We start from the raw sequence: 25,643 nt of genomic DNA, 5'->3' as shown, positions 1-25,643 counted from the left end.
GCACGATCGCACAGTGTGTCGGACGGCGGGATGTCGCGGACCCCGTCGCCCCGAGCGGGCCGGCGGCCGCCGTTCCTGAGCCAGCCGTCGCTGATCAGCTGGCAGTCGGATCCATCGCGGCCGCCCCAATATTTCGTCGTACGGCCTATGCACATTGTGAACCTGACAGCCGACAAGACAAAAAGTTGTGCCGTGCGGTGCGCGCAAGCGATCAAGTCCTTTTCGCAGCGTTGGTTCTCTCATTTACTCCTGCTGCTAGTTCTTCTGGCGTACGCGGCCCTCGGAGCGGCCATCTTCCAGCTCATCGAAGCCCCCTTCGAGCAACGCCAAAAGGAAACTATTCTCAACATGAGAAAGTACATCGTCGACGTCTTGGCCATGGCCAGGATATCCGCCATGGACCAGCACGCGTTCAAGAATCTCGTCACGCAGAGGATGCGCGAGTTCGAGTCTCAGGTCCGTCTCCTAGAGGACGAGGCTTCCATATACACCCACTCGGAGAAGAAAGTGTGGTCCTTCTGGGGTGCCCTCTTCTACTGCGGCACAGTCTTCACTACGATCGGTGAGCGACGAACGTGTGTCACCCGAAATCCTGACCGAAATAGCTGTTTTTCCCCCCGACAGGCTACGGTAACATCGCTCCGAGCACTCTCGCTGGTAGGGCCGTCACTGTCCTCTATGCCTTCATTGGTATTCCGCTGCTGCTTATGGTGCTGGCCGACTTGGGCAAGCTTTTTACTCGGGGCATCAAGGCCGTCTTCGTCTGGGGCAAGCACTTCTATCGTACCGGACGCTGCCGGCGCAAGCGTCGTGGCACCGAGGTTGAAGGAGAGGCCAAGGCGCCCATTCAGGTAGGATATCATCCCCCGCCGTCCAGTGGGACGCCGTACACTCTTAAAAATGAACTTCACCTCATAGCACGCTCCTAGCCAACCATCATCTCGAGTGATATCGTTATCTGCCCTGATTTGTTGAAAACTGGAGGCGTACGCCCTTTCTGTGACAATTATGAACAGCGTAAGTGTCACAAAAAAGGCGTACGCCTCCCGTTTTCAACAAATCAGGGCAGATAACGATATCATTCGAGATGATGGTTGGCTAGGAGCGTGCTATGAGGTGAAGTTCATTTTTAAGAGTGTAGGGTAGTGCAACGTAGTTCTCTCTTTCTTTCCGTTTCTCTAAGATGTACCAAAGTGGTGACACAACTGCATTCTCAGATATTCGTGCCATGGAGCTAATAAGGAGGTTTATATTCTGGCAAGTATTTGTAATGACAGCATGCGTGCCCTTTAAGACGACGTAGAAAAGGCGCCTCTCTTTTTATGGATTCGCTACAGAGGTAATTAACGCAACCTGGACGCCTTCAATTTAAATTCTTTCAAAGGGCTAATTTATGCGGTCTTTTCTGTACGAAACGACAGGACTTCAACAGTGCAAGCTCCTACTTTCTGGCCCGTTTCATCGCCTCCCCCCCCCCCCCCCCCCCCAAAAAAAAAGTTATCGGGAGTTTTTTTTTTTTAGATTCTTCCAGATACACGAGATTCGTGAGGAAAATCTACTTTCATATCGAATACTGAGTTTGGGACGCAAATTAGGCACGGTATCAGTCTGTGTCGTTTGTGCCCCAAGCTCGGACCGCTTCTTTTGACGTATTTGTGCAACGTTGTATTCTTTGCGTTAGGAGTTCGTCTTCGCATTAATGTTTTAATTTCCACATCTGTATATCGGAGGGTGCTAAAACGAATTCCATCTGTACGAATCTGCTGGAATCTGTTTTCCCACACCCTCGTCTCAAGAAGAAGCGACAGGCGTTATTCTCATCCCGTCACCGATTACCCCCCCAATTCTGCAGCCAATCAAATCTTCCTCACCTCCCGAAGAAGATTTCGTCCTGCTCATACGTGCGAAATGCGGTCATCGTTATCGTTATCACAAAAAGCGGCACTTTGCATCTCCATTACGCAATGCAGGAACTTTGTTTTCTACAATCTCTTATTACTTAAGTCCTTTGAGTTCTTCTTGGAGAATAATAATAATAATAATAAAAAAAGCTGGCTGCGAGAGGCACGTGCGAAAGAAAGGATTCAATAAACAGAGTATCGCCCCGACTCGTTAGGATCTTGCAGTGCGTGGAGTCGTTTCGCCTGCTTGTTTATTTTACCCTCTGGGCGAGCTGTTTTCATCGTCTGCTCCGCGGCCGATGTCTGTCGGCTTCGCAACCGTTGGCCCTTGCGTGAGTCAAGTTTGTAACGCTCACGCAGCGATGTCCGTGTTGTCGAAAAACATTACTGCAGGTGGTAAAGCCGTGGTCGTAACACCTTGTTTCAACAAACATTAGCATGTCGTTCACGCGAGTAAATGTGAAAGTAAAAATAGAGGCGTTAAAATTAGGCATCGATGCCGTTGCGGTTTTGTATTTTAATTGAGCGAGACTTTGGCAGACGACATCTGTTACTACGATGGGAAGGATGTCAGAGCTGTCGAATTTGGAGAAAAGTCGCTAAATTTAGCGGGCAAAATTGCGAGGAAACGGCGGCGAGGCTCTGGGTTTTTCGACGAGTCTAGTTGTGGCTTACGATGATGGTTTTTCAGAGAAGCGATGAGATTGGCAGGCATAATAAACGTGGACGTGTTTTTCTATTACTCGTTACACAATGAAAATTGTTGAGGTGTCTGGGAGAAGCTCCAGCCGAATGCCCGCACAGGTCTTTCGGGAGTTGCACCAACCTCATGTCCCACACCTTCCTTCAAACCGCACATATGGCTTCAGTTGTTTCGTGGTGCTAACATGAGGTTTCAAAAATTAAACCATAGACAATAAGAAAATGTCGAGCGTTGGCCTTTTTTTTTTTTTGTATTTCCTCTCTTACCTACGCGTGAGAAACAGTGAACTTTGTAAAACTGACGCGTGAAACACATCGACCAAAATGTTCGTTTTATTTCTGTTGCTGTCCATATCTTGAGTTCAATCTGATCTTCAATCTATCTTGAGTCAACTGACTGCCCTTCGTGCGTTGTCAACGTGTGATGTTAGGCGCTTATTGTTCTTGTGTTAACGCAAGACCGCCCTTATAGGGCCTTTGGGTTATGAATAAATGAAATGAATGAAATGAAATGAAAAGACGAAACAAACAGTGTGTGTGTGCAAAAAAAAAAAAGCAAAACCACGCAAAGTGCGCTATTTACTTCTGATCAACACCGCTTTCATAATTTAACCGAATTTTTCTTTCTTAATTTCGGTTCGTCGAAGTTAGTCTGTACAGGTATTGCCAATTTTTCTCTCTGTTTTTTTTTCTTTCGTGCAGAACTTAGGAGTGAAAAAAAAAAAAAAAAAAAAAATAAAAACAGATAGGGGAGGTGAAGTTTGGACATGGGCATAGTGATGACACTGTCCATGTGGGAGCGTCACCTTCCCTGGAGCCACTACACAAGCGTTGCCCTCCCCAATGGGGAACCATTACGTTATATCACGTTCACCACACATTACATGAATTCCCCAGAGTGGCTTTAGTACGACAACACTCTAACCTTGAACCTGCAGACTCCCTAGATTGCACTTACCTATTGTAGTCCCCTGATCCTGAAATTTACTCCCCCCCTTCTTCTTTCTTTTCTTTCTTTTTCTTTTTTTCTGCCAATAAATCCCCTCCCCCCCCCTCCCCAGGAATGCAAATAGTCCGCGGAAATTTGATGCAACAACGCCATGTAATTAAACACTTTTCTGACCCCACAGAAAGAAATAGTGGCTCATTTCTGGATAAACGGTGCCCTATGCATGACACAGGACTTTATAACTTCACGTAACAGTTTAATTCATTAATTAATTTCATTTAAATACACAGGACTGTGAGGATAAAGCGCGAATGAAATGTAGTCCGCATTCCGTGACAACCTAATTTTTGTGGCACTCCATTTAGTCCCCAAAATCAATCAATCATGATTAAAATCACTATTCCCCCCCCCCCCCCCCCCCTTGGAGTGTATTTTGTAGTTTGTACGACCAGCTCGTGTGGCGTAGTGGTTAGGATGATCACCTTCCACGCCGAGACTGGGAGGTGAGGCGGGTTCGAATTCCGGCAGCGGATGTGTTGTCTGAGGTTTTCCCTGGGTTTTCCGGTAGATTTTCCAGACGAATGTCGGTCCGGGACGCATACTAACCCCCTCCTCTTTCTTCCTTCCAATTTTAGAGCACGCTTCTGTCGTTTGGGACCATTATTTCAACACTGACATTAATGTTCTGGAATCGATTCGAAGTAAGGCAGTTAAATTTCTTACGAAACGTTACGACAGTCAGTTTTCTCCATCTTTCGCACCGAGTTCATTGGGATTGGTTCCACTGCGCCAGAGGCGTGCCCTTGAAAGGTTAAATTTTTTCTGCATTTCATAGTTCATAAACAGATTAACATACCCCACGAACTTTACTTTACGTCTGCACGGCCGTCTATATAGTCTTCGGAATTCACACCCATTGAACATTGTTCCTACGCGTTCACGTGTAGATGTTTTTAAATATAGTTTTTTTTTCCTCATACAGTCGATGAATGGAACAGGTTACCTGCACTCTTAGAAATGAACTTCACCACATAGCACGCTCGTAGCCAACCATCACCCTGAATGACAACGTTCTCGCCCCTGATTTGCTGAAAACGGGAGGAGGAGCCTATTTTGTGCTCATTATGCACGGCACAAAATAGGCTCCTCCTCCCGTTTTCAACAAATCTAAGGCGAGAACGTTGTCATTCAGGGTGATGGTTGGCTAGGAGTGTGCTATGTGGAGAAGTTCATTTTTAAGAGTGTGCTGCTATAAGGGAAGTACCTGCGAATAACTTTTGTAACCAAGCATGCCTGCTCCTGCTATATAGCCTCACAGAGACCGCAGTATATGAAATAAACAAATAAATAAATAAATAAATAAATAAATAAAATAAAATAAATGCTGTCCTTTATCCACGTTTGTACACCGCTCATAGCCCCACACTCTTAAAAATGAACTTCACCGCATAGCACGCTCCTAGCCAATCATTATCTCGAATGATATCGTTATCTGCCCTGATTTGTTGAAAACGGGGGGCGTACGCCATTTCTGTGACACTTATGCTGTTCATAATTGTCACAGAAAAGGCGTACGCCTCCCGTTTTAAACAAATCAGGGCGGATAACGATATCATTCGAGGTAATGATTGGCTAGAAGCGTGCTATGCGGTGAAGTTCATTTTTAAGAGTGCAGTTGCTTCGCGGCGCTAACACGATTTTTTTTTTAAAGCGTATTTTGTATATGGTCCCGACAGTTTCACAACCTTGACACGTTTAGTTCTTATTTCAGACGGCCCACCTTGAAAGCGTAAAGGCAATTAGCAACAACGTATATACTCCCCGTTCTACGATTAATCCGACGATAAGGTGGGGTTTAAGGCACGGCCGGCCTAGTTGACGCGTCGCCAGTTTGCGCGCATTCGGGGGCTAAATTGGGCGTCGCTTCCCCTCCCGTTGTGTTACCACAACAGATATCGAGAAATGCGCTGTATATATAGAGAAGGCGGGTTATTTATAAAATGTGTATAACACGCGGCCTACCCGCAATGTGGTTTAACCCCGATTTACGCCAGCAGAAATTCGCATCGAGCTCATAGAGTGTCAGAAATAGATTATTTACAGGAAAGGTAGGCAATATACACTCTTAAAAATGAACTTCACCGCATAGCACGCTCCTAGCCAACCATATTCTCGAATGATATCGTTATCTGCCCCGATTTGTTAAAAACGGGAGGCGTACGCCTTTTTTGTGACAATTATGAACAGCATAAGTGTCACAAAAAAGGCGTACGCCTTCCATTTTTAACAAATCGCGGCAGATCACTATATCATTCGAGGTGATGGTTGGCTAGGAGCGTGCTATGCGGTGAAGTTCATTTCTAAGAGTGTAGGTTAAAGCTATTTTGTATGCGTGTTGGAAGTTTGTGAAGAAAAAAAAAAAAAAAACTGGGGCGTCTCGCCAGAACTTTCGCGAGTGGATATCTATACGGGAGGTTTTTTTGTATATGAAACGTCGCGCGGGGTGTTTGCAGATAAAACGTTTGCGCACGCGATGCATCGTGGATGTGTACTTTATTTGCACACACTCTGCGCTTCTCGGTAGTGCGGCAAACAACGAAGCAGACGACAGATTTATTCCTCTGTTTATTTTGCTACGCTCGTGGGACAGTCATTTATCCGAAAGACATCGTCGTCGTCTAAAAGAGTTCTGGGTTAGACGTTTTCCTTTATTTCATTTGGATACAGATCTCAAGGTTAGAAGCAGTTTCGTGGAGCTTAGTGCCAAAATATCAGACAGCTTCTGCAACGTCAGTAGCATCCAGAGCTCCGCAAAAAAAAAAAAAAAAAAAAAAAGAACGCTATTGCACCGAGCGCCGCTTTTGCATTGGGGGAAAGCAGCGTTTTTTTTCGACGCTCCCAGCCAAAAGTTTGACAATTCATGCCACGACTTCGTTTTATTCGCTTGTCTGCGAGGCTTGTGAACCCGATGATTTTCACTCTTTCAGTTTGATTTCCTTTTTAAAACACGAGGACACATTTATTCGCGTATATGTCGAGTTTCAGATTGGTACGAGGTGTAGAAAATTTTCGAGGCTATGCTCTTTGGACTACTCTAAGCACCATATCTCGTACGCGTACACTGTAAAAAAGAAGAAAAAAAAACGCAATATTACACGAAAGTGACTGCTAACTGTGTTGCCGGCATATGTGCCGTAAAGTAGTTATTGCAAAAAAATTCGTTTCGAGTGCACACTACACAGCTCCCTTAAGCGAAAAGAGAGCCACTTACATTAAAGGGATATTAAACTGCGAAAGCCCAGTCCAGAACTGCAACAGGGTTAGCAGTCACTTGTACAGTAAAATTAGGGAAATTTTTCTCGCAGTGTAATGTGTACGTTGTTCGTTCGTACTATCCGACGTAATACTTTGCCACAAAATATATATCAGCTTTCCTCGACGTGTTCCAATACAAAACGAAGAGTAAAAAGAAGTGTCGCGCGATGTGTCCACATTCCTAAAATTAACATCGACAATCGCCCAGTACACTTTTGCGCGATAAAACTACCAGAATGCAGAACGAAAAAAAAAAAAAAACACTATAGCTGTATGGCAACTGGCACATGGCGAAACAATAGCATATACATGCATGTAGAATGAAACATACCATGAAGTATAATAGCGTGTCCACGTAAATGACCATTGACTTTTAAATCTACATGTTACGGCGGTCAAATTAACGAAGGTTAGAACACATTCACTCTCTTCCACAATAGCCACCAGCGTAACGTATTCTCTTTCTCGCATTAAAGGAGGTAAGAACTCCTATCTGCATGTATTTAGCGAGGGGTTTAATAGATGTAATATTGCTCTTCTACACTCTTAGAAATGAACTTCACCACATAGCACGCTCGTAGCCAACCATCTTCCCGAATGACAACGTTCTCGCCTTAGATTTGTTGAAAACGGGAGGAGGAGCCTATTTTTGTGCCGTGCATAATGGCACAAAATAGGCTCCTCCTCCCGTTTTCAACAAATCTAAGGCGAGAACGTTGTCATTCGGGGTGATGGTTGGCTAGGAGCGTGCTATGTGGTGAAGTTCATTTTTAAGAGTGTACGCTTCGTAATTCTATTTACAATTTATTGTTCAATTCTTCTCCTTCATAACTCGTGCAGCGTTAAAACAAAAACGCTCTCTTTCGTATTCGGACGAGTACACGCACCGCCGTCCAGATTCCTCTATCCATCGTTACGTCATCTGAAGAATTGTAGCACCCAATCAGACGCCAACGCGGAAGTACACATAACGTTCTGCTTTACCCTCTTCAAGATGAACTTCACTACGTGGACACGCTCCTAGCCAACCATCATCCCGAATGACAACGTTCTCGTCTCTGATTTGTTGAAAGCGGGAGGCGTAGCCCATTTTGTAGCCGCGCATAATAGATACATAATAAGCTCCGCCTCTCGTTATCAACAAATCATGGGCGAGAACGTTGTCATTCGGGAAGATGGTTGGCTAAGAGCGTGCTATATGTGCTGAAGATACGCACCTATCAAATTCACCTATACAAAAGGTGTCACAGACAACACGTTGAAATCGCCGTTTGGAGCCGACACAGTCGGCGGGGTCGCTTGGCTCCTTTAAAGCTTGGCTTGGCTTGGTTCATAGCTCCTTTAAAGTGTCGTCCCATACGTTCACCAGATCAAAATTCACTACAACCACGTCTAGTAAAACGCCTACGGCGGATGGTCTCATCAATTTTCAACCCAAATCTATTAGTCTGTTATAGACTGTCGTGAATGTTCCGCAAAACAACGAATGTCGTTGATGCTAGAGTCACTGAATAAGCTACGCTTCAGAGTATCGACACTGAGCCGCCATGTTGTTTCGGATGACCTCCAGCGCCATCCATTTAGCGCTCTTCGAAGTGTTGTCTTCTTCCGCTGCTGAACTTCACCTTCTTCTATTTCTACTGCCAAAATAAAGGTGGGGCTGGAGGTCATCCGAAACAACATGGCGGCTCAGTGTCGATACTCTGAAGCGTAGCTTATTTAGTGACTCTAGTTGATGCAGACTATCGTCTGTAACCGCCACCAAATGCAAGGAAGCATTCGTCGATTACGAAACCCTTCGCTTAGCAACAGCCACGAATACGAAACGCCTCCGTAGAGCCCCCCATCCATATCCCTAAAAACACAAACAAACATCACGTAAAAGTAAAAATGGGTACTCCCTGGGTATGCGTTGAGAAACTGGGAGCAGCGTTTCCAGCATGTTTTGTACACAACTTTAGATGCAGCATTTTTTTAGAGCACTTCAAAGCAGGGCACAGAGTGGTTATTTGCTTCTGTCATCCCAGTAGCCTTCGACATTGATGTCGTCCATCGCAGAAGCGACATGACTCCGGTTTGTTGACTATCCACAGAGCCGATTTTTAAACTAAAATCTTCCAGTTTCATTAGCATTTGGTTACATTTCTCATCGGGACGGCTCTGTTTCTCATCAAAGGAAAGAGCCAATTTGCGGAAGTAGCTGTTACAAGAACTCATCGAAGCAGCTCTTGTGCGTTTCCGTTACCCAAGTGCCATCTATCTTTAGCTTCTTTTCCTGCGGTCACAATCAAAACCTTGGTTCTGCAGCGTTTGGCTCTTTTTTTTTCTTTTTTTTTCGGGGAGCACTTATAAAATATATATTAAAAAAATAAATAAATAAATAAACGAAAAGAGGAGGTCATAGTAATGCGCTGCCGTAGTATGCTCATCGTGGTGATCTCTTTTTCTGGTTCGTGTCTTGCAAGGTGTGGTAGTGTCCCCACAAGCTGCTCTAGCAGGACAAATAAAGCCGCGCAAACCCTGCTGTAAACAACTAATTAGCGACATATAATCGTGACGCCTGCACGACACAAGCACTCAACAAGAGCGGTTTTCTTTTTTTGTGCGTTAGTGTCGATTGTTATTGTGCTTTCGTAGATATTAAGAAGATGTCACCACACCTTTTTACAAATACCGTATTTTGTATGAACTTTTCTTTGCATAGTACTCTATATGCTCGGACTGTCACTTATCAGTCAGCACTGCCTCTAAACTGAACAGTGTGCGATATGGAGCCAGTTGAAAACAACTTCTCAGCGTACTTTTGTTACATAGAAACACCTCATACACACAGGTATATGACTAATGGGTGTTATCAGCGACGCTTTTTTTTTTTTCCCCCAGCTGTGCACTAAATGACGTCATTCCTGGTTTGCAGTACGTCGCCTTCGTTTGGCGCAAGGTGAACGACACCATGGCCTACGTGCCCTACCCGGCCTACCTACGTTCGGAAGGCGACAAGCCAGACGCCAAACCGGAGGAGAACGGCAAATCCGACGACGTCGACGTCGAGAAGTCAGCCGAGCCCAATAACGAGGAAGAGGAAGACGAAGGGGTGGACGACGAGTTCAACCTCCCGGTCTCTCTAGCCCTCATCTTACTATCTCTGTACATGACGATCGGCGCTTGCCTGTTCACCATCTGGGAATCGTGGACCTTCCACGAAGCCTTCTACTTTGTCTTTATCTCCATGAGCACCATTGGGTTTGGCGACTACGTGCCAGACCACCCCATGTTCATGATGGCCACGTTCATCTACCTCCTGTTCGGCCTCGCCCTCACATCTATGTGCATCAACGTTGTTCAGGAGAAGCTGTCGGCCATCTTTGAGAGGGCGCGCATGCAGCTGGGCACCAGCATCGGATTCGACCCGGCGCTCATGATGGCCGAGTCGCCGACAGCGCCACCGCGCCGCGGTTCGAAAGCAGACGCGCTCGACGACAAAGCAGACGACAAAGCAGGCGACAAAGACGCCGATAAGCACGACCCGAAGGCAATAACGGCCAAATGAACGTTCCCCAAAAGCTTTATTTTTTAGAAGTAGCCGAGTGAAGGGGCAATTGCTACCTGATGGTGGTACCACACCAAGTTGCCACACATGAACGGTGTTTGCTCAATGATGCCCAGTTTGTGGATGTGCGATGTCAGCGTGGTGGCAAGGCGTGCCGAGCCCGTTGCTTATTATAACATTTTTTTTTTTTACGCCATAGATCGGAATACAGTGCGTCCCAGATTAAGCATTACATATTACGCACACTTCCGGCTAAGTTTGTGGCTTTTGCTCGCCGAACATCTTTCGCTTTCTAATATTTCGCTATCTATCGCTTTCTAGTTGGTCTCGGTTGTACGAGGACATCACATTATCCGCTCAAAATATCTGAAATGGCCCCATAGCTTTTACGGCCAACACATATGGGGTGTTTACCCAGAAAAGGATACCAGAAAATACTGCATAGTTACAGTATTACCAATTCATGTATAGTTAACACCCAGCGATTATTACAGATTTTCGTTTGCTTGTCACGTTTTATATATGTATTTATGCTGGCTGTATACAAAACACAAATGTACATGTACAACATTTCTGGTTTTTAAAGTACACCCATCTACTCTAATATTATATAATTTCAACATTTTTTCAAAGCTTAAACAAACTAGCACCTCGTTTGCGTGTGTAACGCTTTTAATTGGGACGCCCTGTATTGCCCACAAAAAAGAAAAAGGAACAAGGAAAAAAAAAGAAAAGAAAAAGACATCTCTGGTTAGAATGTCCCACCGAACAGACATTCGACATCCTTCCAGCTTCTGTGCCAGTAAGAATTTATCTCAGTCAATCTGTAAATAAATGTATTTGCAATGCAACCGATACGCATGCAAAAATAAAGAGTAAAAAGAAAAAAGAAAGAGAGAGAGAGAGAAAGAGAAAGAGAAAAGCGATCACATTACATCTTCAGCTGCCATACTCTTCTCCGTCCTGCGGATGCTCAAAATACCAAAAGCTGTTGCCAGTGCCGGCGTGAGCAACGTCAACTTCTTTCCTGGGCGCGATAATACTTAACGGTGGACGCAACGAGGCACCAAGACGTCTGCTTCATTTCACGGATCATAAATTCGTCATATCTGAGATCCGTCAATGGCGACGAGCAGAGTACTACGGAATTCAACCAGAGCTGGGTAAATTCCGGTTTAAATAAAAAAATAAAAAGTAGAAGAAGGAAAAAATCAGTTGTTTCTTTCTTATACGTTTTTTCTTTATCATGAACTGTTTTGCTTCGAGGGCATGCACAGTGACGACCTCTTATTCCTTTGAGGCCCCAGAGTGCATGGGTACCCTACTCGAAAATTAGTGCGTACGCAAGGGATAGCGTTGTTGGTCCTGCGCACGCGCAAGACATAAACAGAGCTTTGCGCATTGCGCAGAACCACCAGGCTATTCCTTACGCGCGCAAACGCGACAGCGTATACGATATACTAAAACTCACCGTTCTCTACCGCGGATTGTGTACCGAGTTGTCAAGTGCACGTTATCTCAGTCGCAGATAGGTAGCACTTCCCAGAGGTTATGATTCCATCACTTTCCTTTTCGTTCTTTCTTTTTTTTTTTTTTCAGCCGCAGTGACGTCACTAGGGTACGCGTCAACAGGCGCGGAAGCTCTTTGCGTCAACTTCCCTCCCTCCTCTTCCAAATAATCGACCTATTTTCATACCAGACGACATACGATAAATAACTATTTTATACCACACGCAGAGGAAAAAAGAAAATTACGCGCTCGCCGAGGGCTCCTCATGTTGTTTTGGGCGTCATCGGTCCACAGAGAAAGGGATCATTCTACTAAAAGCGCGGGCTGAAACCACAACAACCAGGACAACACAACACAGAGCAGCGCTCGTGAGCGTTTTAGTGCGAGTGCGGCGCGTCACCCCCCTTTCGTCGCGTCACCCGGTGCGGCCACTGTTCAGCCGTAAGAACACAATCTCCCACTGCACCCCCTTCACCCTCTACCAAATCGTTATTCGTCGTCTGCAACCGAATCGTGTGACTTCACGTCTTCACCAACGACTGTCGTCTGCTACGATCTCTCACGGACAAACTGAAGGAAAATGACGTTTTTGCTATTGAATGACATCAGCAAAGACAGCGGACAAGGATTACAAGCTTCTGGGCAACATTTCCTGACGTCACGGAAGGAAGGAAAGAGGCGTTATATTGCACCCGTATTCCGAGGCCTGTAAATAACATTTCGCCTCAGCAAAGCGTAACAAAAATAAATCGGCGCCTGACTCCAATCATAACATTACAGGCCAGTTCAATGTATTGCAAAGGAAATAAACAGAAAAGGGAAACAGCCACAGGGTGAAGGTGATGTTTTAAAAGGTTTCATTCTCTCAAAATATAACTGTGAAAACAGTGTAGACGCATAGCGCACATGGGTTTGTGTAGCAGAGACAATCCACACGGTGAACGAGCATCGCAAAACATAAACCAGATTTTATGTTCATCGATACGCCGAAAGAGAAATGTTTAATTACAGAACGGAGGTATAAAAAAAAAGAAAGGAAAAAGAAGAATATACTATTTGAAACCCCAAAAACGTCCCCTTTTGAGCAGGTAACAAAGGCTCGATGTCCCATCGGGCCAACTTTTAAGCTGATCGAGGTATCTTCCCCAGTTAGTATTTTCCGAATTGTGAAAGTTCAACTTGACCGCTGTATAAAATTTCTAGTATTTTCTATCAGACCGGTTCTTTTTTTTTCTTTTTTAATCTCTCTATTTTAACGGGAAGTTTCGAAAGGACACTTGAAAGACTGTTTAGCCCAGTCGGTTTGCACAGAGGCTGATCCACAGGTTCGAAAGTTCTGCGTCACTTACCGCAGTTATTATTTTTTGAAGTAATAATAATAATAAAAGCAATATCTCGGCAACAGTTGGCAGATATGCTACAGTACTCGGTTTACGTTATTTGACTTTGTCCACGTGAAAACAGTTTGCAAACCACCTATTTTTTATACTATCAATGTTTTGACCATTTATTTTGCAGCATTTGACGCATCTTTTAACTGCATTCGGCCAGACTACAAGCGGCTTGGTTGGTTGCGTCCTGAGAACAAGCGCGCGCGCGCCGCAGAGCGGACGGCAGGCAAATCACATGACGGGCGCGCGCGTCGCCCTCAATTTCATGATTCTGTGCTACGTCACAGAAGACAATACAACACCAGTAGCATACTTCACTTCCAGTATGCTTTGCTTGTTCGTTGAGGCTGGATGTTGATGGTGTGGGACACTTTTACATGGAGGTGACAGTGCAAAAAAATGAGTTGACCACGGCAATTCACGACACGGCCATTATATGCACTTCAATTTGGGAGAAGTTCGAATAACAGTAGTATACTCGTAACCGAAGTGTTAGTAAAAGTTAAAAGCCCTCCGAAATTGTTGTCGGTCTTCCTGCAGACTCGAAGCACAAATTTTCTATTAATCTACATAAAAACGCAGATTATCTACAACTTTAGTCGGTACATTTCACAAAGCCTTTTCCGTTTCTTTTTCCCTTCAAAAATAATTCGTCTGTATGCACATGTTGAAAAATATCGTGAAAGTTATTACGAACGGGGTCACCTTACGTACCATCGAAACCGAATTTAGTGGCCGTACACCTGGTCGTCAAGCAACCCCACAAGCACCCTCCTTTCACACTTGCTGCCGGAGCGCCTCCACTCGCACTGAGGCCGATGTCGCTCCGGGGCCGGGTCTGGGCCCTGCTAGACGTCGCGCTCCGTGTGCCGCCGCTGTTTGTTATGGACGCTCTGCTGGGACACGGCGACGAAGCCGAGCCCCACAGCAGTGCGTCCTGGGACGCGGTCCTCTGGGGAGCAATTCATCTCCAAGGTGAGTTCGTATGCGAGTGTCTCTGATGCGTGATCAAACGCGCGCTTGTCGTATCGCAGCTCTTCTTGTGGCACTGGCAGTGTCCCTGCTCCAGACGAAACAGCTCGTGCAAGCATACCTGTGGCTAGCGTGTGCGGGAGCAGTTCTGTGGTCCTACGCCTGGAATGAAGCCTTCGCTCGATATGCAACCTCGCTGCGAGGGAGTTCTCTGATACGGGAGCTTTTGCGTTTGGATCGTGGTGCTTTGCAACATACGGGCGCAAACTATGCGGTGCAGCTGAGCTTAGCTGCGGGCCTGGCATGCGCGCAACGGCTCGGCACGCGTGGTGCAACAGCGCTTGGACTCTGTCTGCTGGCTCCGACGTTAGCAACAATCTGCTCAACCCCGTGGGCCGCAAGTCCACTAGCAGCGGCAGTAGCAGCACTGGCTATCCTCGCAGCCGCTGCCGTGTTTCGCATAGCACCAGCAGCCCGTAGAGCCTTCAGCTGGGCAACTGCAGTAGTCCGGCATGCAGGCATCCCAGCTCTACTTGAACACCACTGGGGCAGACTACACGCCCCACAGGTTCTGCGTCTCTTCTGGACGCTGCGACTAGCACAGTGCGCGATGCACCTGGGTGGGGTTTCGGCCTTTCTCCGTGACCCGGCTGAGTGGGCAGCGCAACTGCTAGCACGGGGTTGCGACTCTCCCGTCGCTCTCCTAGGCATGGCGGCTATGGTAGCACTAGCGGGTCGTGCTGCAGGGGCCCTGGCTCACAGCGCCGCAGGCCTAGAAGGACCCCCCAGACGTGGTCTCGGTACCTTGGCTGCAGTTCTCTTTCTAGTGCTGGCACTGCAGACTGGTCTAGCGGGACTCGAGCCTCAAGGCCGCCTGGCTCGTCTGTACCGTAACACCTGTCTATTAGTTACAGCGCTCTTGGACGCCTTGCACGCGAGACTAGCACCCACACTCATAGCTCTCGCCGCTGCCGGTGGAGCACCAGCTGCACGCCACGCGCGTGCTCTGGCCCTAGCCATCGCCCTTGCTGCGGCCCCCTGCATACTTGTAGGTACCCTGTGGCGGAATCACGGAGTGAGCACCTGGCTCCTTGCGGTTACAGCGTTTGGCGCCGAATTGGTTATAAAGGTGGCCGTCTCGCTGACGCTTTACTTGCTTTTCTGGACAGACGCCAGACGACCAGATGCCCTCTGGGAGCGGCTGGACGACTATGTGTACTGGGTGCGTGCCACGGGCAGCATCGCAGAGTTTGTGTGCGGAGTGTTCCTGTTTCTCAACGGGGCATGGATCTTTCTTTTTGAATCTCGGGGAACAGTACGTGCATTCATGATGTGCTTTCACGCGTATTTCAACATTTGGGCTCAAGGTCGGGCAGGCTGGAAGGCGTGCTTACGACGGCGCGCCGCCCAGCGTCGCTTGCACGCCTTACCCGAGGCCACGTCTCAGCAGTTACGAACCTTGGACGATGTGTGCGCGATTTGTTACCAAGAACTCCGCAGTGCCCGCGTAACACGGTGCAATCACTTCTTTCACGGGGTATGTCTACGCAAGTGGCTCTACCTGCAGGACCTGTGTCCCCTGTGTCATGCAAGCCTCCAGCCCTAGTGTTTTATGCCTTTTATTATCGTTTGGCCGCTTTTGCAGGCCGTACACCTAGGTATCCACTACAGTTGCTGGCTCCGCAGTGGCACCGCGTCCGCTCGCTGCCGCGGCAGTCCAGGTTATAGTTGAACGTGAGTTCTGTGCCTGCGATCAAAACACGCCATGTTGAAAAATAAACGAGGAGACACTTTATGCAATGCTCACCTTTCTCGATGTCCTCAATCGTAAAGAGGCCGACGCGGGTCTCGCCGTTGACGAACCACTTCTGCGTTTCGCAGTTGGGCTGGCACGAGTGGTTCATGAACCGGGACAGGTTCCCCTTGGGGCCCGCGTCGATGATGCGGTCCCTCTCCACGGTAAGAAAGTAGAAGTTTGTGCAGTGCTCCTGGTGGAGCTGCGCCAGGCGGCGCTCGCACTCACCCTCGTCAATCAGCTCTCCGACGTACTCGATGACAAACGTGCCCTTGGAAAGGTGCTCGTCGGCGCGCAAGCCCCACCCCCGACCCCTGGTGCGCACCACGGACAACTGCGCGTACTGCCGTCGCTGGAAGCGCTGGTTTTGGCAGGCATCTCCTACGGGACACTGTCCTCGCTGACACTCGTACAAGAGCAGGCGATTAATGCAGTTAGTATTGCAGGGATCGTCTCCGTTGCAGTTGCACACCAGAGGTGCCTCGTCGACGCTTCGATCTGTGGTCCGGCTCACGGGCCGGCTCACGCGGATGAGCTTGAAAGGAGCCGGGCGGGTGGACTCGTTGCGGGCCTCCTGCTGCTTCTCCCACACCTCGCGGGCCTCTTCGAGAGCCCTGTCAAAGAGCCGTTCCAGAGCTCTGCCTCCTCCGGCTGCGGGACCACCCCTGTCCCCTTCCTCGAAGAGGAACACCCGACCACGGTGAGTCCAGTAATAGTCGTGCGAACCAAAAAACTCCACGGCAAAATCTCCGGGCTCGCGGTGCTCCAGCGCCGCTATGTTTGCGGGAATATCATTCGGGATGCACACCTTCGCAGGCCACCAGCGGTAGCAGCCCAGCTTGACCCAGACGACGTCCCCGTGCCGAGGCTGCTTCCAGGAGCTGCAGTCGACGCACAGGAAGGGACCCTCGGGAACGGAGTCGAGGCAGTGTTCGTGGAAAGCGGCGGGGCAACCCTCGCAGCAGAGCAGACGTCCGCCCGTGCCGCACGAGAAGCACCAGTCGACGTTGATGCAGGACGCCTTCGCGCTCACGTGACGAGGGCAGAGGATCTGGGAAGGCCCCAGCCGCTGCGAACCGGCAGCCAGACAAGCGCCGTGGTAAGCCACTGGGCAGCGGACGCAGCGCAAGAGCTTGCCGCTGAAGCGCACAGTCTCCTGGCCGCCCGACATCGTACTGTGGTCTAACGCACAAGCAAAGCACGAGTGCTGCGGACAGATGAGGGGTTCGCGCTTGCAGGGCAGGAAAGAAAGCTGTTGAAGACAGTCCACGTGGTAGAAGCGGCCACAACCTTCGAGGGAACACTTTTCAGTGTCGGTGGCTGACTGGCATGCGAAGCATGGTTGGAGTCCTGTGAATCGTAAGGGGCTGTGAGTTTAGGCTTGTTCCAGAAACACCATTTACATGAAATTAACTTTTAATTGTCTCTCGTCAGTTTTTCTTTCCGCGACAGTTTTGTGTAGGGGGTGCGAGTGCTTCAAATTTCATATACAGACAATATTTTTTGTTATGTAAGTACAATTAAAAAAATACGCATATTCAGCATCAGTATGGATTCTGCGCTAGACTCTATAACATGCATGTACAGTGTAATGAGGTTTTACGTTTAGCAACCTCGAAATTTCCCTCCTTTCTGTGCATTCCATGTGATGTGTACATGCTTAAAGGGGCACTAAAGTGCAAAAACAAGCATATAAGGAAACAAGCCGCGCATATAAGGAACACTACTATCGGACCCGTTCCAAATCCGCACACGCACAATAGCTATGCACTTGCTTCCCCTGCTGCCTCATTGGATGTTGCCCCCGAAGACAGTTCTGTTCTCGAGTTTTTCTTCTAAACAGTAGCATTGTGTGAACAAATTTTGTTTGAATTACACCAATTGAAACACGGGCTTTCATTTGAGAGCAAGTTGTTTTTGCATTTTAGTGCCCCTTTAACATCCACTAAAGCTAGACCTCTCGACAAAAACTCAGATGCACAAAATGTATGCAATTGAGAGAGAGAGAGAGATGACACTTGGGGTCATCTATTAATTATGGTTCAGGGGGCGGGCCGTTGTGGAAACCCCCCTTTTGAGACTTTACACGAGACAAGCGAAACGTTCCACATAAAACCCCCTAAAACATACTCCTCACGGAGGATGCAAGAAAGACATGTCAGGATGCCACTGTGGGTCGTAGAATCATTTTGGAGTGTGCTACACATTGTTTTTACTCCTAGAGAGAGCACACAATAATCCCCATAGCATGATTGAACAGGTACATGCAATACAACGGCAAATCAAATAACAGATCTTGAAGTGGTTTGATTGGAAAATGTGTAGTGGCTGTGAGGTGCATGTTTGAGATAATCAAGGAGATGCTTGACAATTTGGAGGATTAAAAAAAAGAAAACAAACCCCTTTCAGGTCAAGTTTTCTTCAATGAATTGTGAGAAAAAAGAAAGAAAAAGCTGACCCACTAACGTTTCATGGAATTGGGAGAACAGGCTATTGACAGTGTGCATCGGAGTGAGCAGTTTTACTTGGTGTATGAAAACAAATCTGGAGTCTTTTTATGCACCAGATCCCTCCAGGTTTTCACCACACAAATTGAAGACAATTTGACAGATCATGACTAGGACTCTGAATGTTATCCACTTGCCTAAAAATACCTATAAACGCCTAAATGTGACATTTTAGGGGTTCTCTGCCTTGTTATTTACTCGGTTGAGTTGTGGCCTTTTTTAACATTTTTAGGTGCCATAGCAACCCTTTTTAGAGGTGCGCCTTTCTGGCTCATGCTGGGTGCTACATTTGGCTTTTTGTTTCTGCATGTTTGCGTTTTTTTTAATAGTTTACTTTCCTTCAGTACCTTGGTTTTCTAGAAGGGGTTCATGCATATTTGATCAAAAGATTCGGCCTCTCTAGGCCTTTGAAGATCACCGAGGGCGGAGAACTAAAAGTATCGTTCAATATAGCGTGGTTCTAAGCCACCTCAGCACTAGTGTACCAGAAGTCAAACTTGTACGATGCCGTAGCCTTTAAACGGGCAAGTTTTCCTGGATGGAGCGTTCTGAAACACCAACAAAGCCAAAGAGCATACCAGATTAAACGTGCCTATTTTTGCGTCTCACTACCTGTTTTGGTGTTTTCGTGGGACTATACGCCATCGTCTTAGTGCCTAAATTATCAGGCCCTAATCATGACATCATGCATGCCAGTGTACTGAGAAAAAAAAAAAAAAAAAAAAGAATAACTTTTCATGCATTGTACTCGATGAAATAACACACAGACACGTCAAGTTCAGAGGAGCAGGCATTCCCTTTGGTATTGATAAGTGCCCGTTGCCTCACTGGCGGAGACGCCTACAGTGATGTCAGGGGCCGATGGATTTAGGTATTCTGCGCTGCGTCTATTACCCCATTTGCTGTACAACTTGGAATGCAGGTTCACCTTGATGCACGTAACCATTAATCTGGGATAATTTGAGACAAAGTGTCGCAACCCCACAGCAATCACTGTGCATAAAACGAGACAGCTGTCCCGCAAATTTGCACAAAATCTTCCGCTAGAGGCCGTGATTACTAGGACATTGGCCTTGTGCAGCAGCGAGCCTTGAGGTCCAGGTAATCACACGGACGTGTACAAAGTGTTGCTCGATTTGCCAACAAAATAGTCAACGATGCAATACACACTTTCTGAAATTATTGCTCTGATAACAGAGGGACCGAGCTCCAAAAAACCGATCACTGCTAGTACTCTAGCACAAAGGATGAAGGCAAGCGTTACAACGGCAAACGCATAGGGTTCTTTGTTTTCGGGTTTTATGATTTTTCAAATTTGGGAGGGAAAAAATCGGGTGCTATTTACACACTAGGATTTGGGGAGAAATCGGGCTCTGTTTGATATGTCTGATATGATCTCTGATTTGATATGAAACGAGGATTTGTCTGAACTCCTTGTCTCGGTCTTACTTCACAGTCATGCACCACCAGCTTGTCAGCGCCATTTCGGTTCTGTCGGTATGTCACCGGGGAATTTTCGGGTCAAACGAAAGGCATATGAAACGAGCCACTGCTGTAAACACTGGTTGTCGGAAATAGCTCTCTTTGCTGATATATGATTCACTTTTCCAACGGTTTACCGAGATAGATAGGTAGATATCGGGTTTTACCAGAATTCTTGAAAATTTGTTCGGGTGGGGACTATCGCGTTAAATCGGGTTTAACCCAAAAATGAAGAACCCTACAAATGCACTATGGTTTGCTATCCAATTTAGGAAGTGCACTATTTGACACCTCTCGTTCATCCTTGGGAAATGCACGTACCAAGTGTGGTTATTTCAACATCCAAATAAAGAGATTTCCCAATATTTACAATTCCTTCGTCTCGTTTCGAAACAATTGAATACACAATGAAACACAAATAGTCCTGTGGTACAGCATTATGCAACAAAAGGCTTATATGCACTGGCTTTACCACACCATATACAGTCGGACCTCGTTTTATGAACCCTCGATATACGAATTCCCTCAACTTACGAACGGCTCCACAGGGAACCAAACCTTTTCCGTGTATTTTGACCTCGTTTTACGAACCTCGATATCCGAACTATGAACGAATTATTAGGGAACGGACCCAAAGTAGCCAAGCCATTCTGACCTCGATATACGAACGGGCGTTATGAACGTACAGAGGACAGGCCAATGGACCGGAGGATAATGAAAGTTCCTCAGTACATGCTGAAAGTTCCTCAGTACTCAAGGTCAAATATACAATGTCCCAACGCCACTATGTTCCACAAACATGATTCACCATTTCCTGAAAGAATAATTCCGGGGTTTACAGCCGAACGGTTGTGAGTTTGGACCAGGTCTCCGAGATGGAAAAATCTTGCCATTCTAAGAGAAGGCGTTCAGTCCTAACAGCCGGTGACAAGCGCGATATTTGCCGTTGGAAACAGTCTCATCCGCGCGCGATACGGTACTTTTAGGACCGGGTGGATGAGTCAAGTGTCAGACTCCTGTCATCTCTTCTAAACAGGATAGACCCTGCAGAAAGTATGGTGCGAAGCACAATTTCGCAGTATTTTCAAAAATAAAACTTATTCAAATCAATTTCCCGTGGTTTTGTGAGGTATTTGTGCACTGCACACCTCGGACCTCGATTTACGAACGATTTTCTGAGAAACGAAGGGTGTTCGTAAAGCGAGGTTTGACTGTATCAGGGACTGATTCGAATTCAAGCTTTTTGTCACCCTCTGAAAACTTTTTCAAAACTTGATTTGTCTACAAAGCTCAGACATTAGCTCTCATCGATGTGCGTGTGTGTATGAACTGTGAGCAAGTTGGGAGTGATCGACAAAATGCATACATTTGTACGTTCACACCTGCATTTAAATGCTAACATCTAAGCAAAAATTGCGCGTTAGAACACTGTTGAGCGCAATGTTTGCTGTGTGCTGCCACAACAAGTATCGAGTCTTAACGCTTTTTAAGTGACATGCAATTCTGACCTGTCAAAAGTAATATGTTAAAATCTGTTCCAAATCTCAGGAAGATACGCTCCTAATGCTCAGGCACCACACCGAAAAGTTCGGACCTTACGCAATAAATACTTATATACATCTACCAACCACTTTATGTGGATTACCAGTTAGAGGCTGTATTGGAATGTCTGGCATTTATGTGCCTTATTCGCATAACTCAACAGGATACAAAATATGCGCTGAAAGTGCACAACTCATCATAGAACACACCCATGAACTGCCATTCAGTTCAGTGGGAGCTTCCTGGGAGATGCCTGCGTAAAAGAGGTACAGTGAACCCTCGTTATTATGACCATGGTCGTTCCCGAAAATTTTGGTCATAATGTGGAATTGTCATATTAACGTGGGGGATTTGGAGAGGTTTCACTGCATTGTTCCCCAGGAGTATGGTCGTAAAGCGCGTATGTCAGATTATCGGGGGTCATATTAACGAGGGTTCACTGTATAAACTTGGAATGCAGGTTCAAATCGATGCAAATAATCATCTTTTACATTTACCCGGCACGACTTGGGGGAACCTCTAACCCCCCAGACAAATCCTACAAATATTAATGGACGTACGACAAAGAGAAAGATGCAATTCAGAGACCATGGCCCCGGTTGTAGGGCGTTTCTCATGTTAAGTAGGCTCACAAAGGAAGCCCATGGATTACACTGGGTTACTATGGGCCTGTGGCATGACATGTCACAATTGATGTGAAAGTGGCCATGAATCAAATTTTCAGATCCTGCATCACATTTGTTCATAGCTTTCTCAATACGTGACTATTATTACACTGCGCAGACATTTTTTTTCAGATTTCAGTCGTCAGAAATGCCCAATCCCGTCACTGTGTGGCGTCCATTGATTGATGTAAAGTATATTAAAAAAAAAAAAAAAAAAAGCCGAAGCTCTTTGGCTGCAGTAGTGTATGTGTTTACCGTACCAGCTCTGGATAGCTGTCCAGTGCTGGTACGGTGACGTTTGAGTACTTACAATCGGAACTCATTGATGTAACTCTGTCATATTGTTGAATGCCACAAGATTTACGTCGATACATTGCATACCTGCTGACTGCTGCCAAGGCCTATATTTTGTGGACTGCCTCAGTACACACTGGAATCACTAACAACATGCAGTCCAGTCAATAGGCGACTCTTTGTGCACTTCTCAAAGCAGGACATACAGTATGTGTGTAACTCACCCGTACTACAGTGATCGCAAAGAAAGCTCTCTGGACACTGGGTCAAGCCGAGGCACTGAAGGTGGAAACGCAGGTGACAGGGACCTCTGCAGGCCAAAACCGCTCCAGTCTGCTCGCATACGCCACAGATATCGCCTCGAGGTGCCGATTTTGTGTCCGCTGCTGGAACAGCTGGAGTTGTAGCAGCCTTCTCCACATCGTTACGGGGTCGGCGTCGTTTTCCTTCGTAGTACTCGAAAGTGAGCTGGTGCTTGCGCTGAGCGCGGGACAGAGGTAATGCAGCCGTGGCTTCTTCTATTGCTACCATCCAGGAAGGTCGTTTCCGTGGCATGGCGACGGCGTGACCGAGGGCCAAATACGGGTCCAGGCCTTCGAAAGGAAAGATGCGACCGGGTTGCGTCCAGCCGTGCTCGGCTTCCACGCCGAAGTACTGCACATGGTAAAGACGGTGTTGTCCGCGCGCAAGCTTTGTGTAAACTCCAGCCACCGGGTCGAACGATATCATGCAGGGCCAGTACGGGTATCCGCCCACTTTAGACCACAGCAAATCGCCCACTAGATACTTTTTTTCGTCGTCGGGCTTGGCTAACTTAGGAGACGGTCCCACTGATTTCTTACGGCCACGTTTGTTAGTCCGTGCGGCCTCTGGGCTCGGAGTGCTGTTCTGCGACACTCCATTGCCATTTTGTGCCAGTGGTCGGTTTGTAACACGTAGACCAGTGTCGACGAGCACGTCACTGAGTTTCCGGCTAGGCTTTCGCAGGCGTCCAAAACGACTGCGGTTCTCCTCTTCGTCAGGTCGGCCTTCATCCGTCTCACTGCCACCATTTGTGGAGTCTTTGCCATCGGGCATTATGCCGACAATCTAGAAACGCGGCTGAAAGCTGCACCTATCAAAGAGAAAGCAAGAAAATAAGCTAATCCAGTAATGTGGGTCGACACAAGGTTTGAAACGACTGAACAGCAGCCATATACACGACGTTCCATGCAGGCGTCACTAACCTGGCGTATTTCTGTGCTGCAGTAGCAGAAGCATAATATAAACGCGATGCACTTACCAGCTGAATGCCTATAATGATGGAAGACGTTGCATTTTGAGATAGCCCAGTGACCACCAGTAACAAACGGATCTTCTCACGCCATTGAGAGCCATCCCGCTAAAATGGTGACCATTCATTGGCTAACATTTTTAAAACCAGTGCAATCCCATTGGCTCATTGGATTCGTTGCTGCGACGCTGAGATGAATGACGTCACACTTGTCATATGCATGGTCATATGGAATATGGATAAACCGGATAAACATAAGCATTCTACAATTCGACATATTTTTGTGCTTATTGCAAGGGAGGATGACGCGATAAAATCGAGTTAAATATATGTGTTGTTCTCACAGGTTCTGGTAATTTATGCTTGCATCGTGCATTGCAACCACCGATTGCAACATTACACACAAAATGCAGTGAGAAGAAACAGCAACAAAAACAGAAGAGTTCGTTTGTCCCGGACTGTCCCTTTAATCTGTTCCAGTCCAAAATTTGTATGAAATGTAGAATTTTGTTGTTGACATGATGTTGAACGTATAATTACGTCGAAAAAAGCAAAAGTTGAAAACACGCGACCCCCAGTTCTAGACTGACTTGTGAGCACCAGTGGGACATTTTCATAAATCATTCTTGCAGATGGCCCTGTGTACAGCTTGGGACAAGAGTTCACGAGACGGCACCCACACACATTGATATGGATGGCATAGCCGGTCACCCCCAGATAGCTACCAGGGGGTCGCTCCGATACAGAAATGCTCCAGTGCCGTGAACTTGTCTCAAGCTGTACACAGGACTAATATTACACGTTTCGCGTGGATACTAGAAGACTGAACCTGACACGGACGCCTTCTTCGCCTTGGGAGAACTGTGCAACACGTAACTTACGCAGAAATACTAAAGTGGAACAGTAGTTCCGTGCACGTGGTCATTTTTTCCCTCATGCCTGCAGTTCTTTGCAATAGGCAGTAGAATCTCTGAAACACCCTCTAAGAAAAGCTACAGACTGCAGTAGGTGGACATTTCGAGGAACATCCTAATTACACGCATTATCCTTGAGCTAACATAGAAGAAAATTATAGCTGGCTCTTCAGGTGGAGGGCATGCAATACAGAGTTCACTTTGTCTCTAACACTTTGACGGCATTTATAAAAATAATCCCAACAAGATTTTTAGAACTGTGAAGTCCACGGCAAGCTTGACGATATCTTGTAGTCTTCCAACATGAGCAACTATGATTCATGCTGCCTACACATGTACATGATCCAGAAGAATGTGAATATTTCACATAGAAAATCTGGTATAAAACTTCGGGACAAGTTTCCCCCCACACGCCCTCCCAGATTCCAGAAGCTACTAAATGAAATTCGACAACTTTTAAAAATTCAAAATTTTGTTTGGCTACGAGACCTCTCCAGACTTCTGGTTTCAACGGATTACAATGTGTGTCGTATGTACAGATGGCTTAGAGTGCAGCCTTGTTGTAGTTGATCCTGACATGACAATAACTACGCCAAATGCACAATACAGTAGATATTCCTGGATTATTCTTGCAACCAAATTTGTCAATAAACGGTTTGAATTACTGGTGTCCTGCTCACAGGCACATCATGTGTTGAAAAGTTGTACATAGGAACTGTCAGACAGATATTCTCTTTCCTTACAAGAAGGTTTGCATGTATAAGTACTTACACTGGATTAGGTGGACTAGAGCAAGATGTTGCCTTTTTCCTCTTTGTGATGATGCTTAGAAATATTGCCCTAGACCTCACTAAAAACATGCCAGGTCCAGGCTTTGTAGA

General features: G+C 46.7%; 3 protein-coding genes across 5 annotated transcripts; 2 read left to right on the top strand and 1 right to left on the bottom strand.

Annotated features, from left to right (window-relative positions):
- On the top strand, window positions 1-12,756 carry LOC135377391 (potassium channel subfamily K member 16-like). Its single transcript, XM_064609762.1, has 3 exons — window positions 1-562; window positions 625-851; window positions 9,785-12,756. Exons 1-3 carry the CDS (start codon window positions 31-33, stop codon window positions 10,415-10,417), a joined length of 1,392 nt encoding a protein of 463 aa, XP_064465832.1. The 5' UTR covers window positions 1-30; the 3' UTR covers window positions 10,418-12,756.
- A 1,262-nt stretch (window positions 12,757-14,018) lies between these two features.
- Window positions 14,019-17,627, top strand: LOC135377390 (protein TRC8 homolog). Of its 2 annotated transcripts, XM_064609761.1 has the most exons (3): window positions 14,048-14,293; window positions 14,353-16,785; window positions 16,902-17,627. In XM_064609761.1, exons 1-2 carry the CDS (start codon window positions 14,137-14,139, stop codon window positions 15,894-15,896), a joined length of 1,701 nt encoding a protein of 566 aa, XP_064465831.1. In that variant the 5' UTR covers window positions 14,048-14,136; the 3' UTR covers window positions 15,897-16,785; window positions 16,902-17,627. The 2 variants fall into 2 exon arrangements, with proteins under 2 accessions (XP_064465830.1, XP_064465831.1); XM_064609760.1 differs by having other exon boundaries at window positions 14,019-14,293; window positions 14,353-17,627.
- On the bottom strand, window positions 15,894-23,965 carry LOC135377389 (histone-lysine N-methyltransferase NSD2-like). 2 transcript variants are annotated; one of them, XM_064609759.1, is made up of 4 exons: window positions 23,802-23,965; window positions 22,800-23,689; window positions 16,098-17,435; window positions 15,894-16,037 (listed from the first exon to the last, which is right to left on the bottom strand). In XM_064609759.1, exons 2-4 carry the CDS (start codon window positions 23,650-23,652, stop codon window positions 15,913-15,915), a joined length of 2,316 nt encoding a protein of 771 aa, XP_064465829.1. In that variant the 5' UTR covers window positions 23,653-23,689; window positions 23,802-23,965; the 3' UTR covers window positions 15,894-15,912. The 2 variants fall into 2 exon arrangements, with proteins under 2 accessions (XP_064465829.1, XP_064465828.1); XM_064609758.1 differs by having other exon boundaries at window positions 23,858-23,965.
- Between the last annotated feature and the right edge of the window lie 1,678 nt (window positions 23,966-25,643).

This window comes from Ornithodoros turicata, chromosome 1 (assembly GCF_037126465.1).
Source record: "Ornithodoros turicata isolate Travis chromosome 1, ASM3712646v1, whole genome shotgun sequence".
Lineage (NCBI taxonomy): Eukaryota > Metazoa > Arthropoda > Arachnida > Ixodida > Argasidae > Ornithodoros > Ornithodoros turicata.
The sequence above is the reverse complement of the archived record's forward strand: the minus strand, read 5'-3'. Positions and strand labels throughout refer to the sequence as shown.

What these genes read in the sequence shown, in the direction of transcription:
- LOC135377389 (XM_064609759.1), bottom strand. Translation starts at nt 23,652, where the DNA reads ATGCCCGATGGCAAAGACTCCACAAATGGTGGCAGTGAGACGGATGAA. An exon ending in TTGCGATCACTGTAGTACGG is followed by an intron (nt 17,436 to 22,799) that starts GTGAGTTACACA and finishes TACGATTCACAG; the next exon opens with GACTCCAACCATGCTTCGCA. An exon ending in GATTGAGGACATCGAGAAAG is followed by an intron (nt 16,038 to 16,097) that starts GTGAGCATTGCA and finishes TTTTGATCGCAG; the next exon opens with GCACAGAACTCACGTTCAAC.
- LOC135377391 (XM_064609762.1), top strand. Translation starts at nt 31, where the DNA reads ATGTCGCGGACCCCGTCGCCCCGAGCGGGCCGGCGGCCGCCGTTCCTG. An exon ending in CACAGTCTTCACTACGATCG is followed by an intron (nt 563 to 624) that starts GTGAGCGACGAA and finishes TCCCCCCGACAG; the next exon opens with GCTACGGTAACATCGCTCCG. An exon ending in AGGCCAAGGCGCCCATTCAG is followed by an intron (nt 852 to 9,784) that starts GTAGGATATCAT and finishes CCTGGTTTGCAG; the next exon opens with TACGTCGCCTTCGTTTGGCG.
- LOC135377390 (XM_064609760.1), top strand. Translation starts at nt 14,137, where the DNA reads ATGTCGCTCCGGGGCCGGGTCTGGGCCCTGCTAGACGTCGCGCTCCGT. An exon ending in GGGAGCAATTCATCTCCAAG is followed by an intron (nt 14,294 to 14,352) that starts GTGAGTTCGTAT and finishes GTCGTATCGCAG; the next exon opens with CTCTTCTTGTGGCACTGGCA.